At 44.3% G+C, this 19,156-nt stretch overlaps 1 protein-coding gene across 2 annotated transcripts; it reads left to right on the top strand.

The window, feature by feature from the left end:
• Window positions 1-6,209: 6,209 nt before the first annotated feature.
• On the top strand, window positions 6,210-14,479 carry MAGED2 (MAGE family member D2). 2 transcript variants are annotated; one of them, XM_082716940.1, is made up of 13 exons: window positions 6,210-6,333; window positions 7,811-7,884; window positions 8,258-8,749; window positions 9,353-9,661; window positions 9,780-9,843; window positions 10,099-10,178; window positions 10,736-10,830; window positions 11,529-11,608; window positions 11,702-11,744; window positions 12,072-12,134; window positions 13,235-13,349; window positions 13,736-14,154; window positions 14,344-14,479. In XM_082716940.1, exons 2-12 carry the CDS (start codon window positions 7,840-7,842, stop codon window positions 14,144-14,146), a joined length of 1,797 nt encoding a protein of 598 aa, XP_082573066.1. In that variant the 5' UTR covers window positions 6,210-6,333; window positions 7,811-7,839; the 3' UTR covers window positions 14,147-14,154; window positions 14,344-14,479. The 2 variants fall into 2 exon arrangements, with proteins under 2 accessions (XP_082573066.1, XP_082573067.1); XM_082716941.1 differs by lacking the exon at window positions 6,210-6,333 and adding an exon at window positions 7,567-7,621.
• The last annotated feature ends 4,677 nt before the right edge of the window (window positions 14,480-19,156 follow it).

Here is a 19,156-nt window from a genome sequence, read left to right as displayed (position 1 = left end):
CTTTGGTGAGTGCTGTGAAGTGTGTAAACCTGGCGATTCACAGACCTGTACCCCTGGGGATAAAAATATATTATATATTTATAAAAAATTAAAAAATTTAAAAAAAGAAACGGAAAATCAGTTGTTGAAATAAAAAAAAAAAAAAGTCGACAGGACTGTGAAATAAAATTGAGGGAAGTTCCCAGAATGTAGGGGACAAAAAACAAAAACAAAAACAAAAAACAAAGAAACACAAGGTATGAGAGAAATTTTAAGAGATAGAGATCAGCAGTTTTAACATCTGAATAATAGGAGTTCTAGATAGAACAGAAAAAAATGAAAGAAGAATAGTTAAAAACATATTAGAAGTTAATTTTCCAAAACTGAAGGACTTCCAGAACAGATGCCCAGAACAGTGAACCAGGAAGTGGTTACTCCCACCCAAGGGATTACTGTAGGCTCCTCACCCATCTTCTTGCTTCTCCCTTTGTCATCTTCCCTTTCACCCCGCCTCTCCACCACCAGTATGTATTCCGAATAGCCTAAGGGATCCTCATAAAACCAAAGTCAGATCCTCACCTACCTCTGCTCAAAAGTCTCCTGTGGATCCCACTGTGGCTTACAGGACCTGATAACATTAAGCCCTGTTATCTATCTGACCTCATATTACTTCCCTTTCTGTCTTCACTCTAGCAACTTTGACCTTTATGCTCTCTAAAAATGTCAGGCAGGAGAAAATGGTAGACACTGTCCTGTTCCAGGGCCTTTACACTGACTGTTCTTTCATTTGAAATGTTCTTTCCTCAGGTGTCCTCTTGGTTAGCTCTCTCATGTTATGCAAGTCTTTGCTCATATTTGACCTTTTCAGTGGGTCTTTCTCTGACCAACCTATTTAAAACTACAATAATCTCCCACCCTCCCTGGCATTCCACATTTCTTTTTACCATGATTTATCCCCCCCCCCCATAGCACCTACCACATTTTAACTTATTGTATATTTTACTTCTTTATCTGATTATTTTTCTCTCTTGCTCTCACTAGAATATTTGCTCTTTGAGAGCAAGAATGTCTATCTTCACCACTGTGTAACCTCAGCATCTACAACAGTGTATGGTACATAGTAGACATTCAAAAAATATGTGTTGAATGAATGAATATGATAAAGGCAAATGACTCAAGGGAAAAGGAAAGTCTATTAGAAAGTGTGTGTGTGTGTGTGTGTGTGTGTGTGTGTGTAATGTATAACTGAGAAAATCATGGTCCATATATAAAGCAAAATAAAGTATAACATGATTATAAGCCACTGACAGAACATAAGGGAGACTCTCTTCTACCTTGATAGTAGAAATCTTCTTTGAGAGGCTCAAAGACTGTGTCTTTGGACTTGTAAAGAAGGAAGTGTATTCTTGGCTCAGTACCCAGCTGGGTTTTGAAAAATATTTACATAGTCATGATAACGCAAATGTTATTTATTGGTTTTCAGGTTTTAGAGCCAACCTGGGGACAAAACATAAAAGACCTGGTTGTGGCTGCAGAACAGAATGTAAATGTTAATAACCTGAACAATGTAAAGGAAAGATGAAACTAACAAGTGAGTCATTGAATGGGCAGGGGGAGGGTAGTGACCCTAATATCCTTGTACTAAAATGTGGGTAGTTGAAATTATCTGTCAAAAATGGATGGAATAAGGAAGGGAGGCTATATTTTTTCAAGTTATAAAATTAAGCAAGAACAAAAAAAGGAATATCAATGTTTAAAAATGCAGGGGAGTTGGTGCTCAGTGACTATTGAATGGCCTGAACCTGCTTCACAGACTTGTGCTGAGAAAGGACTCAATGTGCAAAGAGCAGAGGAAAAAGAATTAGTCCAAAAGGGGGTAGCCAGTTTCCTCATCTATGGGAAATCTGTCCTTGGTTTAACAAAATGAGGTCATTGTGATTGTGGGTAGATGGCTTTCTGGGCGTAGAGTATTACAAAATAGATTGTCCTGCACATAAAAGGAAGAAAAAGAGAGATTTCACCAGCAGCTCATGATAGGGGACATAGGAATCTGAAAATCGAAAATAGAAGAGTTGCCTCCTCCAGAGGCTGAAGGACAGAAAGGGCCCAACAGCAATGAGGAGTGGGGACCAGGAGAAGGGATCATTAGTAGGCCTTTCCTAGTGATGGAAATGACTGAAAAAAAAAGTGTGAAGAACAGGAAAGTCTGATGTCCAGTTTTAAGCTGATTGCTAGACTATGCAGATTTAGATGACTAAAGACATGATAGGTATCCCTGGAAAGAAACCTTTGCCACCTACTTCCAGACTTATCTCTAAATTTTCCAAAATTTTGCAAAATTAAGAGGTACTTATTTTGCATAGTTTGGGGAAAGGAAAATATGTTAGGAGAGGGTTGGTGGTTAAGGATATTCTGGGTTTCCAATTTAAGCCTCAGTGATGTGAAATCTTAGATGTTCCTGGATTAGGCAGTTTCATCCTCTGACGTTCTGCACTAAACCATCTTTAGCCTGCCTTTCCTTATCTCCTGAACAGAGCTGCTGGTAATAACTCACCTTTTCACCTTTGTCCCTAGTTGATATGTAGGACCCATATGATCTCAGGTATTTGCCTGCTGATGTATGGATGCTGGAAACTTGTCTGGGACTCAGTGACCTTGGATCTCAGTTTTATGGGTAGGTGCCAAAGATCAAAATATCCCAAGTGTTCACAAGGAGAAGGTTGAAAGAAATCCCTCTGATCAAAGGGTAAAGATTGTGAATGAATTTTTTTTTCTCTTCTGATAAGGTTTCTTCCGGTCCTCTGATTCTCCAGGTCATAAGGTAAGTATGACTATGGTATTAGGTTAGGAAGATGGTGGTATTGAGAGTGGACTGGGGAAGTTTGGCTTCATAAATCTTTGGGAATGCCTCACCAATGGACTTAAACGGAGATTTTGCTTGAGTTCCCTGCTTGAATCCAGTATCTCCTAAGCTTTCAACTGTGTATTCCTTTAAAGTTATTCCAGGATCCCAAAGGCCACAACTAGGACTGAAAATGCTCTGGAATTTAAAATGGTGGAAGTTGTAACAGAGGATATGTAACAGAGGGTGTTCTGTGGGGAAGAAATTGTACAAAGGCTCCTAAGCAAGAGAAAGCAGGGCTTATCTGGTAACAGTAAGTGTTTCGTTTGGTTGGAATATAGGTAGTGTTCAGAAAAACAACAAGAAAAAGGCTGAAGAACTAATTAGGGCTAGATTTTTGGAGAACCTTCAAATCAGGCTCAGGGATTTCTTGAAAGAGTAGTTTATACTCATTGCCTTGTATACCTCATCTCAGCTCACTGTAATCAAGAAGCTACTGCATGGCATAGACTTCCAAGTAAAAATGGCTTAAATAAGACATACATGTATTTATCTCACCCAAAAGAAATCTAGAGGGTAGGCAGTCCAAAGCCAGTATGATGGCACTGTGAAATTGTTAAGACACCCAGGTTCTTTTTAGTTTACTGCTCCACTATCCTTAGGATTTAACCCTAGTCTTCATGGCCTTTATTCAAGGAGGTTGTGTCCAGCTAAAACTCAAGATGTTTTATTACTAAGGAAGAAGATAAGAATGCCACAAATGTCTGTACTGAAATTATCCTCTCCAAGGTCACCAGAGACCAACTACCACCTGATTGTTATAAACCCTAGACATTTTTTCAGGACTTTTTTTTAAATTAATTTATTTATTTTCAGCATAATAGTATTCATTATTTTTTCACCACACCCAGTGCTCCATGCAATCTGTGCCCTCTATAATACCCACCACCTGGCTCCCCCAACCTCCCACCCCCCCCCCACTTCAAACCCCTCAGATTGTTTTTCAGAATCCATAGTCTCTCATGATTCACCTCCCCTTCCAATTTCCCCCAATTCCCTTCTCCTCTCTAACTCCCCATGTCCTCCATGCTATTTGTTATGCTCCACAAATAAGTGAAACCATATATTTTCTCGACCTCTTGATAGCATTCAACAATATTGACCCCTTCCTCCTTTTGAAATAATCTTTTCACTTGGTTTTGTGACACTACATTCTCCTGCTTTTTTCCCTATCTCTTTGGTCACTACCAACCTTCTCTCTCCTGGGCTCGGTTTCCCCCACCTATGCCATAGTCACTGCTGGTCTCCAGGGCTCTTCCTTAGGCCCCATCTCTTCTAGGGATGCACAGTCTTCTCAGGTGCTAAAAGTGCTAGCTTAAAGAACCATTTATATACTGATGACTTCTAGATCTGTAACTTCAGTCCAGACCTCTTTCCTAAGCTTCAGGCATGTATATTCAACTGCCTGTGGAATATTTCTTCTTGGATGTCCCACAGGTATCTCAATATCAATGCCTAGTTCCCCTCTGTTAGTATTCCATATCTCAGTGAAATGGGTTACCATTGACACATTTGGTCTCTCAAATCAGGTCCCTAAGAGTTCCCTTTGATACTTCTCTCCTTCTCACCCCTGTCCCCACACCCAATTATTCATAGTCTTTTTGCTTTTTTACTTCTTTAATATATTCTGAATTTAATTATTTCTCACTACCTCCATTCCTACCACTCTAGGCCAAACCACTATCATTGCTTACCTAGATGACTACTCACCCTCTTTCCAGGTAGACATCTAATCTATACTCCTTATGGATTAGGCAGCTAGGGTATTGTCTCTAAAACACAAATCTGCATTGTATCAAAACCTAAGACCCTTCAAAAAACCTCTCAGTGCTCTCAAGATCAAGGCCAAAGTCCTTATCTTGGCATTCAAGGCTTGCTATGATTTAGAAGCAATGAGAATTTGGGTACTAGAGCTGGAAGACAAGGAGGAGCTGTGTCTAGCATGAAATAAAGCCCCGTGGATGGGGAAGGGAACCTAGGAGGCAAGAAAGTGACGAACTGATAGAAACTTGGAGGGAGCAACAATTCAGAGAAAGAGAGGAGTCAGGAGAACAGAGGCCTATCTTAAATGTGTGGGAAATGTGTGTGTGTGTGTGTGTGTGTACACGAATTATCTATAAAATGAAGGGATTGATGTTTTATTAGCTTAGTAAAGGAAAAGGTGACCTCATAAAACAGAAGAGGTATGACGATTTGAATTACTTTTGAGTGTAAGAAAGGCATTGAATTTCTGTAACTGACTGCTGTGCTGAATTTTATTATGGTTTCTAATAACTTTTTAGTTGATGGTCTTGGGTTGTCCAGGTCTGCATTCATATTACTCAATAACTAATGACAATTTTGTCTCATCTTATTTCGTTCTTTTGAATAGACCCAATTACTTATGCAAATTTATTAGGTGATAAAGGTGTCATTTCACATCAGTGGGAAAAAGAGATTCACACATGGTATAGGGATAAGAAACTGTGATTTTGGAAAATAATTAAGGTGAACACTTACAAAACAGATTTTGGAATAATCAAATATTTAAATGTAGATACGGAAGTCATAAAAGTGCTTGAAAAAATAGGGATTGTAATATAGGAGTGTGGAAAGCATCTTTAAGCATGAAGCAGAGAAAGAGAAACAATCTAAGTGTCCATATCCGTGTATCCTGGACTGGTTAAATAAATTATGGGCCATCTATACAAGAAAAAATTATTCAGCTGTTAAGAAAAATGTGCACTATGGAAAGCTGTTTAGAATATATAATGGGCGGGGCACCCTGGGTGGCTCAGTGGATTAAAGCCTCTGTCTTCGGCTCAGGTCATGATCCCAGAGTCCTGGGATCAAGCCTCCCATCAGGCTCTCTGCCTGGTGGGGAGCCTGCTTCCCTTCCTCCCTCTCTGCCTACTTGTGATCTCTGTCTGTCAAATAAATAAATAAAATCTTTAAAAAAAAGAATATATAATGAGGAAAAAGCAGGTTACAGAACAGTAGGTGTTGGATACCATTTGTGGGGAGAAAACCCAAATAATTAGTATATGAATCGAAAAAATCTAGAGGGATGTATATCAAAATGTTGGTAGTGGTTATTTCTGGGAAATAAGATAATGGTGGCCTTTCATTGGTATGTTATATATTTCTGCATTATTTGAATTTTCACAACACATTACCTTTGTAATAAGAAAAAAGATATAAAAATAAATACATTCAATGAATGAATCGCTTTGAGAGGATGATTTTAGTTGGAAGGTCTGCAGACTGAGTCTGGTACAGTGGCATAAACATGGGCTTTGGCGTCAGACAGCCCTGAGCAGGGCCCCATTGCCCCACCCCCAAGGAAGGAGGGGGGTGGCAGGGGGCTGCGGAAAGGGGCTGGGCTGGGCTGGCTGCAGCTCTAGTCCTGGAGGCTGAGACTTCGAGAGGGATTGAGAGAGGGCAGACTCATCCCGGACTTGCTCGAGGACAAGGTGAGGGGCGTTGAGATTTGGGTTTCCTGGCAGCCAGACAGTGATTTCAGTCCCCTCCAACCTATAGCCAGGCAGGTGGGCAATACTTACTGCACCACTGCAGCCGAGGGAGAGATGACCTGGAGCGGGATGTAGGCAACGAGGACTACATAGGGTAGCAGGCGGTAACGACTGGGAATCAGAGACTAGTGGGGGGAGGAGAGGAACCAAGTTTGTGGGTGGCGGACTGGGAGGGGGAGGGGAATACTGAGGAAAAGTGGAATCCAGAGAAGAAAATAGAGAATGCAGAGAAGGGTTAAGGAGTGCTAGGGAAAGGGGTGCACAGGTAACACGGGAGGATGTAAGGAAGGAGAATAAGCAATTCTGTGAGGTAAAATAGATAATGCGAGGGGGAGCAGGGAGCAAGGCAGAGGGAATACGGGCGATAAGGAATAAGTAGCAGAGAGGGGGGGAAGGGCAGACTGGCTGCAACCGAGGCCCCCTAGGGAGGCGGAAAGGGGCGGGGCCACTTCCGGTCTGGAGCGGGGAGGGCAGTCTAGGAGTTTTGGAGGGGCTTGGAGAGTGGACGCACTCTGAAAATTAAGGAGAAGGAGGTGAGCTGCGGGGCCCGGCTCTGGATCACAGCCCAGTAGGGATCGGCCCCACCCTTTGGAATCTGGAGAAAACCTGCTGTAGGGACCGGATCATACCGGATCCATCCGGATGGGAAGGGAGGGGGCTGAACCCGGTTTGGCTGAGCCCAAGATGGAATCACTGGCTCCATTCTGATTTGAGGGGGGTGTGTATTAAAGAAGGGGCGGAACCAAGATGCGCTTTGCCACAGGCTGGAGGGGGCGTGTTGTGAAAAAGGGCGGGACCGGGCTGTAGTGTGGATTTGGGGTGGGTGTAAGGAGGGGAGGGGCCAAGACCGCCAGACACTGCGAAGATTTTAGAGGGAGCCATGTAGGGGAGGGGCGGGACTGAATGGTACTGCGGACCTGGAGCCGGGAGTGTGTTGGAAGCGGTGGTGTACTGAGTCGGGGCCCCTGCGCATGCGCACTGTGGATCGCTAAGAAGGGGCGTGTAGAGAAAAGACGGCGTAGAGACGGGGCAGCTACCGAATGCGCATGTGCACGGTGGACATCAAAAGAAAGCTTGTTCTGGGAGAGCGGGCGGGGGGGTGAGGTGGGCCCTGCAGCGAACGCGCATGCGCATTGTTGGCCTGCGGCTGGGTGGGGGGGTTGCACTAGGAAAAGGGGCGGGGTCCTTAGAGCTGCCGCGCTGGCACATCTTCCTGGAGAAGGGGAGGGTGCGGCTGCGGAGAATTGGGATCTAGACGCTTTGGATTATTGAATCTGAGAACGGAGTCATTGGGGCTGGGGGAGGGGTTTGGGATTGGGGCCCTGGGGAAAGTGAGGATCAGTTTCCAGGCAGAACAGGAGAGGACGATCAGGAGCCCCCTCTCCACCCCACTTTGACACAGGCCTTCTCTCCTCAGGCTCAGCGCTCGCCAGGCCAACTTGAGACATGTCTGACACAAGCAAGAGAGCTACGGGTCCAACCCGCTTCCAGGTAAGGCTTCTTTCTGTCCTCTCCCTTGCTACTTTTCTTCAGCCCCTGTTCCTGCCTTAGTTCCCTTGGCACCACCCCTCCCATCCTTGTCCTTCTTTACCCACATAACTGCCTGGGTGCCCTCCCCCCGCCACAGTAGAGGGAGGGAGGAAAGTAGGAAGGAATGAAGGATGGAGAAAAGAAGGAGGGAGGTGCCCTTCTTTTGCCATCGCCACCTGCTCAGAGGAAGGAGAGGCCTTGTTGGGGTTAGGTGGGCAGAGCACACTGTAAGGAGGAGTTAGTATAGGTCAGAGGAGTGAGGCCCTAGAATATTGGAGCCATTCGCCTAGTTAGGGGTGGGGAGGTCTGTGAGCTTTCCTGCTTCCTCATGCAGACTGAAGCTTCAGAGAAGGACAGTGGCTTGAAGATACAGACCCTATTGACAGTGACTCAGAACTTGGAGGTCTCAGAGACACTGAAGACTTCAAAGGCACCAGAGGTCTCAGAAGCCATGAAGGGGTCAAATGCTGCAGGAGTCTCAAAGGCCACAGAAGTCTCAAAGGCCCCAGAGGCTCAGAAGGCAGCTGCCACTCAGGCCTCACCTACCACTAAGCTGACTGATACCCAGGTTCTGGCAGTTGAAAAGAAGAGTCCAGCAGCTGACACCAAGATGCAGAGTGCTGACCCTCAGCCTGTGACAATGCCTGCCACTGAGACCAAAAAGGTCAGCTGTGTGGCTGATACGAAGGTGGTTACAAAGGCCCTGGATACTGAGGCTCCTGCCTCTCAGGCTTTGGCAGATGAACCTAAGCCTGAGGGTGCAGCTGCTCAGGTTCAGGAGAATCAGGATACTCGGCCCAAGGTCAAGGCCAAGAAAGCCAGAAAGGTAAGACCTCTATAATCACCAGTCTTTTCTTTCTGCTTCTTTCAGTTGGTTCATTTGTTCTGCAAACATTTAGAAAGTTCCCTGTGCTGGTTAAGGCTGGTGGGAAGGAACAAGAGGCATGTGATGTACTTTCTCTCTGCAGAGTTCACAGACTTATAGAGAATTGAGATAGTACACGTAGCTGCAATGTGAAAATAAAGCGGTTTATATTTCCATAGTAGCTACCATGTGTTAGACCTTGAGCTAGATGCATTCATATAGATTATTTCATTAAATCCTGAAAGTAATCCAGTTTTATAGAAAAGGAAGCTGAGTCCCAGAGAAGTGGGGTGACTTTTCCAGGATGGTACAAGCAGAGTCAGTGGTGGACATAGGAAGAGGAGAATCCTTGGGCCCCACCCTTAGGTTGCTCCAGGCCTGGTAGAGAGATGAAATTCCTGCATGGGAATCCGTGAAAAACAAAGCCAAGACTCAACGTGGCCAGTGTCTAGTTACGGTGTTACTCTAGGGGTGGGATTAATGGGCCTTCTAGAAGAGGTAAGATGAGGGAAAAGGACCACCTGCTCCATCTGACAATATTGAACTTCCTCTCCGTTGATGCAGGTGAAACATCTGAATGGCGAAGACGATGGAAACAGTGATCAGAGTCAGGCTTCTGGAACCACAGCTGGCCGAAGGGTCTCAAAGGCCCTAATGGCCTCAATGGCCCGCAGGGCTTCAAGGGGCCCCATAGCCTTTTGGGCCCGCAGGGCATCAAGGACTCGGTTGGCTGCTTGGGCCCGGAGAGCTTTGCTCTCCCTGAGGTCACCTAAGGCCCGTAGGGGCAAGGCTCGCCGTCGAGCTGCCAAGCTCCAGTCATCCCAAGAGCCTGAAGCACCACCACCTCGAGATGTGGCCCTTTTGCAGGGGAGGGTAAGAACCCTGTTTTCTCCATTTTGCCTTATTTACTTCATTGCCTGTCTTTTCTGTCTTCTTCTCAAATGTTCTGCAAACATATTTTGATCTTTCTACCTTTTTTTCCCTTTTCCAGGCAAATGATTTGGTGAAGTATCTCTTGGTTAAAGACCAGACGAAGATTCCCATCAAACGCTCAGGTAGAGTCCTGCTAACCCTCCCCCTAAGCTGTGCCCTCCGCTGCCCTCTTTCCCATGTGCTGAGGACATTCCTTGCCCTTATGCTCCTACCTTTGTACTCCCAGAGTTCTAATTTGGTAGTGCTAGCATCTCTGTTCATTACTTCAGAACCTGTTTGTGCCACCCACAGCAGGGTTTGCAGAGGGTCTTTAGCTTGGATTTGGGGCCACCTGGCTTCACTTGAGCTCAGGTGCTTGCAACACTCTCCCCTTGCAGACATGCTGAAGGACATCATCAAAGAATACACTGATGTGTACCCTGAAATCATTGAACGAGCAGGCTATTCCTTGGAGAAGGTGAAGGGGCAGCCATGGGGGATGGATGCAGTGGGGAAGCATCGAACTGACCAAGTGTACATGTCTGTTCTGGGGTGGGACCACAGAGACTCACTAATTCAGCCCTATCACTGTGTGAATAGATAGACAGGAAGGGGCCTCCCCATAACCAGAGTGCCTAAGGAGGGACATAGACTAGTCCAGGGTCACATAGCAAGTCTCCTAAAAGCACAGCTAGGACCCAAGCCACCCAACTTAGTCCTGCTTTTGTCTGCTGCTGGAGATGTCCTATAATGCATTTTACATGCTCTCGTCTTCTTTCATTCCCCATTCTCTGTCTCCTTAGATTTCCACAAATCCAGAGATGATGCTGAGAACAACAGTAGATTTCTTACCTGTTTGCTGTGAGCCAACCACTTAGGTTTATCTACATTATCTCACTTACCAACCTCCCCTCCCACAACACACACTCACAACCACACCCGCCTCCACACCCATACACACCTAAGTACATGGGAGCTGTGGGATGCTCAGGAAGCTGAATTTGTGATCTTAACAAGCTGTTTTCCCCATCCTAGGTGTTTGGGATTCAGTTGAAGGAAATCGATAAGAATGACCACTTGTACATTCTTCTCAGCACCTTAGAGCCCACTGATGCAGGCATACTGGGAACGTAAGCTGGGAAAGAGCTGGGGTGGGAGACTCTGCTTTTGTCTATGGCACTACCCCATTCCTGTCATCTCTCCCCATGGTCCCTTGGAGAGGTAGGAAGACAGGACTTTAAAAGCCCCTGTTCCAGTTCTGTCACATAGTTGGAGCCCTGCACATGCTAACGGTGCTTTATTATGATTGACTGAAGGGTATAGTATCTTGGAGCAGTGCATTCTTCCTGTTTTCTGTTTCTTCAGAAACTTCCCAGGAAAGCAGACATGTATTGCTTGTCTCTTTCTACTGGCTTTGGTAGAATGCTTCTCAAGGAAGGGCTCCCTGGTGTGGGTGAATCATGATGCTTGAAGGACAGCAGAATCACTGGGGCTTTGTCTAGAATTCTCTTGGGGTAGAGGGGTCTAGCAGAGAAAGAAGGGACTCACATTGGCTGGGTCCCTGGGTTGTCCTAGGTTGACAGGCATCCTTCCAACCTCTTGGCAACCTGGGGTGGAGGATTAGATTTTCCCATTCTACTCTATAGGAGACAGAGACTCAAGAGTCTAAGTGCTTTGCTCAGGGTCACATAGAGCTTGAAGCATAGACTAGGCAGAATTCTGTCATGTCTCAGGAATCTGGGAAAGGATAGCCTAGTGATCTGGCTGGTGTGTTTTTTGAAGATTGCTGCTGGACATAAACCTTTTCTCTACTCTGTTATTTCCCTAGGACTAAGGATTCACCAAAGCTAGGTCTCCTCATGGTGCTTCTTAGCATCATCTTTATGAATGGAAATCGGTCCAGTGAGGGTGAGTGGGTAGGCATGCAGCTGAATGGGTGGCCACAGTTGGAAGTCCACATGCTCATTTTCTGTCCCTGTCTCCTCTTGCCTCCTCTTGCAGCTGTCATCTGGGAGGTGCTGCGCAAGCTGGGGCTGCGCCCTGGGTATGATTGGGCTCTCTCAGTGCTTGCTGTCCGTGTTGTCATTTGGAAAGAAAGGATGGTTCCAGGATTGCATCAGTCTGGTGGTCTGGTGGAATGGGTGGGGGTGCTGGTAAAGGGTCCAGGGTTCCAACCTAGTTGGATGGGGAAATGGTCCCAAACTTTTCCCCCTGTCTCACTATCTCTTGGGCTTCTATGGAGTTTTCCTCTTGTGCTGGTAACTTCTTTTCCATGTTGAAAATGTGTCTGTATACATCTGGGAAGTGATTGATTGAATATGATTGATTGATTGACTGATAGATTGATGGATTTTTCTTTTTCTGCTGTCAGGATACATCACTCACTTTTTGGGGATGTGAAGAAGCTTATTACTGATGAGTTTGTGAAGCAGAAGTAAGTATGTGTCATGATGGTGTATTCCATGTGTTTTGCTTATTTCAGAACTGAGTAATTAACCTATGGGTGTGTGTGTGTGTGTATGTGTGTGTGTGTGTGTGTGTGCGCGCGCGCATGCGCAGGTGGTAGGTAGCTTATTCCTGACGTAGTGAGAGGGAACAGGAGGGCACATTTCCTGACCTACATGTACTTTCACATACGCTTTTGGGGCAGTTTTTCAAGGTAGGGATTGTCATCACCAGTGTCGTCCATATTAGTAAACTGAGGTTCAGAGCAGTGAAGTAATTTGCTCAAGTAAATAGCTACATAGGTAGCAAATGGGAGCGTTATATTTAGATCCTGGCCCCAATGCCTAGGATTTTTTTTTACCATGCCAACCAGGGTTTTATAGAAATTAATCTCCATAAAGAAACGTTGTAGAGTGACAGATTTAGGCAGCCAGGTACTGTGCTGGGGACTTGACTTGTGTATCTCATTTCATTTTTGTAACTACCACGCAGAATAGATACTGCCATCCCATCCCCACTTTTAGTTGAGGGACCTGGGTCTCAGAGAGTGGAAGTATGATTATGGCCCTGGCTGGTAAGGGTCCAATGTGGTCATGGAGGCCTCCTGACTTTCTGGCCAGGGCCTACCGTACCCTTTATCCTTAGCACATGCCACACACTCCCATGCATGCAGTCAGAAATATGCACAAAGTACGCTACTCTTGGTGGACTGTTTCTTCCCTTTACACTCATTTTCTATGGTAGATTGTCGCAGGGCTCACTAGGTCATGGACACTCCCCAGTGGTAGGGTGTGCTCAGAGCTGGGGACCTAAACAAATGGCTCTTCTGTTTATAACACCCAACAAGAATCTGGGTTCATTGTGACAAGGGGCACAAAACTTGTAGCCTTCTTATGAACATATAGCCTACACATGTCCCACCCCGCACCTCCAGATGGCTTCTAGACAAGACCAATGGGACAGGGCTCAATATTGGAAGAAAAGCTATAGTACTTAGTGGGAGAGGTTGCCACTTAGAACCTATCCAGTCCATACATGGGTGGGCTATGGTTGTCTTAGACACAAAGGCTTTTAACTTCTCTTTTCAAGGTACTTGGACTATGCCAGAGTCCCTAATAGCAATCCGCCTGAGTATGAGTTCTTCTGGGGCCTGCGCTCCTACTATGAGACCAGCAAGATGAAAGTCCTCAAGTTTGCCTGCAAGGTAATTGGATAGCTTCCCAAGCTTGGGATAGCAAGAGTATAGGGTGCTGCTGCCTAGGGCAGGCTGTGCATAGAGCCACTTGCGGCTCACATGTGAACATTCTGAAGCCTCTGCTTCTGGGCCAAATGTTTAGCTGATTGTACAACTAGCACGTCCATTCCCTAGACCAGATTAGAACAATCGGGCTCAGAGAGGTTGTTAGGTAACATGTCCAAGGTCCCAGAGCTAATAAGTGTCAGAACAGGGATGGAATAAAGTACATAACTATTAGTAGTATTTATTATATTATTACTATTGTGTAGAGCATGAAGCATGGTGCCTGGCATACAGTTAGGTGCTCAGTTCTTGGATTCTGATCCTTCTGATGGTGGTTATTTCTGTTTTAGGTACAAAAGAAGGATCCCAAAGAATGGGCAGCTCAGTACCGAGAGGCAATGGAAGCAGATATGAAGGCTGCTGCTGAGGCTGCAGCTGAAGCCAAGGCGAGAGCTGAGATCAGAGCTCGAATGGGCATTGGGCTTGGCTCTGAAAATGCTGCTGGGCCCTGCAACTGGGACGAAGCTGATATTGGACCCTGGGCCAAAGCCCGGATCCAGGCAGGAGCTGAAGCTAAAGCCAAAGGCCAAGAGAGTGGTGGTGCTAGCTCTGGGGCTAGTGCCAGTACTAGTGCCAGTGGTGGCTTCAGTGCCAGTGCCAGCCTGACCGCCACTCTCACGTTTGGGCTTTTTGCGGGCCTCAGTGGAGCAGGTGCCAGCACAAGTGGCAGCTCTGGTGCCTGTGGTTTCTCCTATAAGTGAGATTTCAGGTATCTACTTAGACTGGGTTGGGACAGCTGGGGCTTATAGGGTTGGGGTAAGGAACTGGCTGGTTATAGGAAGGCCAAGGTTGCAGGACCATATGGAGCATGTGGGAAAACCCCACTCTTGGCATTTTGTTCCTTCCCTTTCGGTGGCTCTCAGTTGACTTTTTGCATTTCTTTTACTTGTGTTTTCAGATATTCCTAATCCCAGCAGTTTTTCTCTTCAAGCCAGGGTGCATCCTCAGAAGCCTACTCAACACAGCACCTCTAGGCAGCCACTATCCATCAATTGAAATTGATATTCTACATTAAATCTATTTGCCATTTCTGAGTTTATTGCTCTTTTTTTTTGGTGGGCTCTCATATTTTGGTATCACATTTAAAAATAAATCTGTGTTTACTAGATTCAGGGGAGCAATATTAGCATCTCTCTGGGATAGCTTGGTCCACATCTATAGTCTGCAATGTAGGCAGCATTGCAGTAGGGTGGGGAGTCATGAAGATTCTAAGCACAGAGGACACACTTTGAAGAGCCCTGAGGGGGGCAAATCAAGCAGAAACAGACATGTTGTCCAGAAACTGGACATCAAATACAGACTTCAGTTTTGAGAAATTTGGATGAGAATGGGAGGAGAGAGAGGTAGCTAATGGGAGATACAGGAACAAAAGATGATTTTCTTGGGAAAGGAGAGAAATGCTTGAGCAGGCAGAAGCCAATAAAAAGGGAGATGTCAAAGACTGAATCAGGTAGCCTTGAGGAGGTGGGAGGGTAAGGCCTGGGAGAAGGGACTATCCAGAAAGGATTTGGAAAGGGGACTGCAGAAAGATGTCAAGCAGAGGGGATGCTCCAATATAGGATGGAGCTCTTGATTTTTGGGAGACCTTTCCCCCATAGTAAGGTGCCAGCAATCTTAGAATCAAGAAGATGAATTAATTTATCCCAAGAATTTGGTTCTGAAATAAGGTAATTAGATTGAGGGCACTGAGTATGTGGGTCTGCATCTTCATTACTGTGTGCATAGTATCTGACCTAGTAGATACACAGAATAGTGGAAGAGATAGATCATGGGACCCAGGCAGGCTTGGGGAGGCAGATGAGGAAATTGTGTGATGAATTGGGAGACTAGGAGTTTATGGGCAGGAGTCTCAGTGAAGTCTGAACAGGGCAGAATGTTAAGTAAATATACCAAGTACCTGCTGTATGTCTGGCAGTGTTCTAGGGATCTGGGAAGGAGTGTTGAGAAAACTGGAAAGATGATCTGGGGGACTAGTCATATGGTCAAACAGTGGGACAATTGTATTTAAGAGGACTGAGTGGAGAGAACTCTGAGTGGTGTAAGGTCCAAGGACTGGGTGTGTAAAGGGGAGAGAAGATGGCATTTTCTGGAGATGAAGGGTCAATAGCCTGGGGTGCCAAGGTGTTGGTTGGGTTATCCATGTGGACAGTGAAATCACCAAGGATGGTGGTAGGAGTTGGGTAGAGAGGAACATTTGGAACCAGATGCCAAAGTATACTTGTGTGGTTGAAGGTGTCCTCTCAGTTACACTGCCCACTAAGACATAGGGCCTGCAGGTGATCAGAGATTGACCTTCACCCTATTTTGGGGAGTGTTCCCCTGGACCTTTTTCTCCAGGAAGCCCCCAGCATCTAATCCTCCAATACCAGACCCCTAATCACTGGGAAAGAATCTTATGGGGGACCTAGAAATAGCTGTCTCTTACCTCCTATAGACTAGGCAATTAAAGATCTAAAAAAAAAACCCAAACAAAACAAAACAAAACAAAAACCTCACCACTTCCATTTAGAGCAAGGCAGCTCCTTGCCTATGGCCATGAATCCAGACTTGCTTTTGTACTTGAGGTGTTGTTCACAGAAAGCAGAGGTTCTTCCATTGAGTTCATAGACCCTGGTTTCCTTGGGAGCTGGGTAGTACCTGGAAGAGGTAGACAAAGTCAGGGACAGCTTAGGCTTAGCAAGAATTCTAGTGGATGGATATTGTGTCCAGGGCCCCCCCTCAGATTCTCAGGTAATGTCCATTTGAAAATGGAATGGGGCAGTGATGGGAGCTGGTAAGTAACTTGGGGATTATAATTCGAATAATTAAGTTAATAGTGCTTGATAGAGATAAGGGTATATCATAGTCATGGGAGAACTTCACTCTTTCCACTTCTTTCTGAGATCACTGGGGCTTGTAGGGCTCTCCATCTCTTCTCCCTTAATGCAAGGCCTAGAATTTGAGAGGACAAGAGGTTGGCTTATTCCTTCCCAAATGTAAGGACTGAAGGCATGTAGGGCAGGGGGGAAGAGATGAAGTCTGGTTCCAGGCAAGTGGGGAGTGACCAGAGCAGGGAAGAGGAAATGGAGATAAACTCCAGTTCATATTTTTGCCAGTTGTCAGCTTGGAGGCCATTACTGCAATGAATGAATTCCCACAATTTTCATTCTTTATTTCAGTACATATTAAATTCCAAATAAGTCTGGATTATATTGTATGTCTTCCCCTTGGCTAAGAGATGGAAGACCTCCTAGAGCAGTTTCTCTACCTGTTTTTCATTATCACTCCTTAAGAAGGGTTTTTAGACATTTTTGTCCTAATTGCTATTGCATGAATAGCAATTCATTAAATTTCAATACCACATATATTGTATATATATTTAATAATTTTATACTTGTGCTTTATACATAAAATATTTTTTATTAAATACAGGATTAGTGGTGACTAAAATGTGTAAGTTAAAAGTTTAAAAATTATAAAAGCTATTAACATTTAATTATAGCGATTTGACGAACAACTCTTGTTGTTTTAAATATTTTAAAATATTTTTTTAAAAGATTTTTATTTATTTGTCAGAGAGAACCAGAGAGAGCATGCACAAGCTGGGGGAGCAGCAGGCAGAGGGAGAGGGAGAAAGAGGCTCCCCACTGAGCAGAGAGCCTGATGTATTCAATCCTAGGACCCTGGGATCATGACCTGAGCCTAAGGCAGACTCTTAACAGAATGAACCACTTAGTCATCTGTATTTGCTGAAAACTTTAAATACAATTTATTTACATTATAATGTAATTTACATGGTAACATATCAAATTACGTATAAAAATTAGCCATTTATTTTAAGTAGGCTCCACACCCAATGTGAGGTTTGAATTCATGACCTTGAGATCAAGAGTCACACGTTCTACCAACCGAGCCAGCCAGGTACCCCTGAATATTAGCCATTTTTATTTTTATTTTTATTTTTTTCAGCCATTTTTACAACAGATATGATAGAGGTGTTATACATTTTTTTAAAAAGAACAACTTATTTTTCTAGCAAAAGTAAAACAGTTGGAAATTTATAACTATTTTTAGTGAACTTAATTTTTTAGTGTTGCTTGATACGAGAAAATAAGTAGCTGCTCGATATTCACTCGGGTATTAACAGTTTTTCTTTTCACTACCTGACGTAATTAATGATGGTTTGAATAACTTTTGTAGAATTAAACAGAAACTATTTTAATTTAATTCTCAAAGCCCATATAACATAAGGGCACTGAAGATCAAAGGCAGTCAATGGCAGCCAACAGGCACTCACAGACCACTTCTCACTATATGACTGCATAGAAGCAATGGATTCAAAGTCCTCCAGTCACAGCCATCTATTCCCTGAGATTTTGTAACACTAACCTTGCATACCTTTTTGTGTATCTTCCATGACTTCAGCATTGCTGCTCATGTGATAGCCAAGAAAATCCAGTAAGAGAAATTTAAAACTGAGGAATAAGATTTTTATCCGATAGGCTTGAGCCTTAGAGGACCACAAACTATTACAATAGTTGATTATTGTTGCCTCCCCAAGAGCCAATTTTCACCCCCTTGGGGGTGATTACTTGCCACCCCTCCACCTCCACCCCCACATTGAAAATGCAAGCCCTAGAGTAATATTTCCTTTGGAATGAATAAAGCAAGGTGGAATGAATTCTGGGTACCCGGGAAAGGGGGGTTGGGGGTGGGGAGAGAGAGAAAACAAGAAACATTTACTAGAGATCAAGCATTTGTGAGAACAAAATGGATAGCAAACTTTTCCCCAAACTTACACTCTCAAAAATGCCTTTATTCAACATAATGCTACTAAATCATGTATAAACACTCACCCCTTCTCCAAAAGGAGATTACCACAAATCTTATCACCCACTATCTCTAGCTCCAAGTCCGGTAATCTTGGATGATATCCTTTCCTATTCTAGTTACCTTGCAACACTTTCTAGATATGCTACAAGCTATGAACTAAATTGTAGGTTGAGCCACCATGCACACACTATGTTCTACAAAGGGGCAAAGATGAAGAGGATGGAAATAAATTACACAGAGAGAGAGCAAAAAAGGAAATAAAGAGGATGGTTATAGTCTTTGTTACTGAAACTAGCCTAATTTCAGTACTCTCTAAGTATTTTATTGCATTATTGTTATTGCTATCAGTTCTCTAGTCTTGTTCCTTCCCAGTCTTGGACCATCTGACCAGAGTGTTAGCTGGTATTGATTGTGTGCCTGGCCAGGTCACTTTGTGGATAAAGAGATCAACCAGAAGCATGGCTCTGAGTTTTGACGCCGTCACATTCTTCCCTTCCTCCTCCTTCTCCTTCTCCTTCTCCCTCTCCCCCTCCTCTTCCTCCTCTTCCTTCTTCTTCTGATAAGAACAATTTATTTATAATCTTATAGTTTTAAAATCTTGTACTATTTAGTTTTATTATGAAATATGGATTAGCATTATTTGACAAAGAGAGGTTTTAATTGACAAGGCCCTCTGTTTAGAGTGCTGGTATGTGACCGTTACATGCTATGTGCCATTTGTCTTTCTTGCTCCTCACTTTAATGGTCCTATGAGCACATCAAGAGTGTTCACATAATTTGTCTACATTTCCTTGTAATTTATGCCATCATTTCAAGGAGGAAACCCAATGCAAGAGAAACATGGCACACATTTTTAATTAATGAATCCCGTCTAATGTCTTTAAAGCATTTCATTTACA

The sequence above is a fragment of the Mustela nivalis genome (genome assembly GCF_964662115.1).
Source record: "Mustela nivalis genome assembly, chromosome: X".
In the NCBI taxonomy this organism is placed as follows: Eukaryota; Metazoa; Chordata; class Mammalia; order Carnivora; family Mustelidae; genus Mustela; species Mustela nivalis.
Note: the sequence above shows the minus strand (reverse complement) of the source record. Positions and strands in the feature narration are given on the sequence as shown.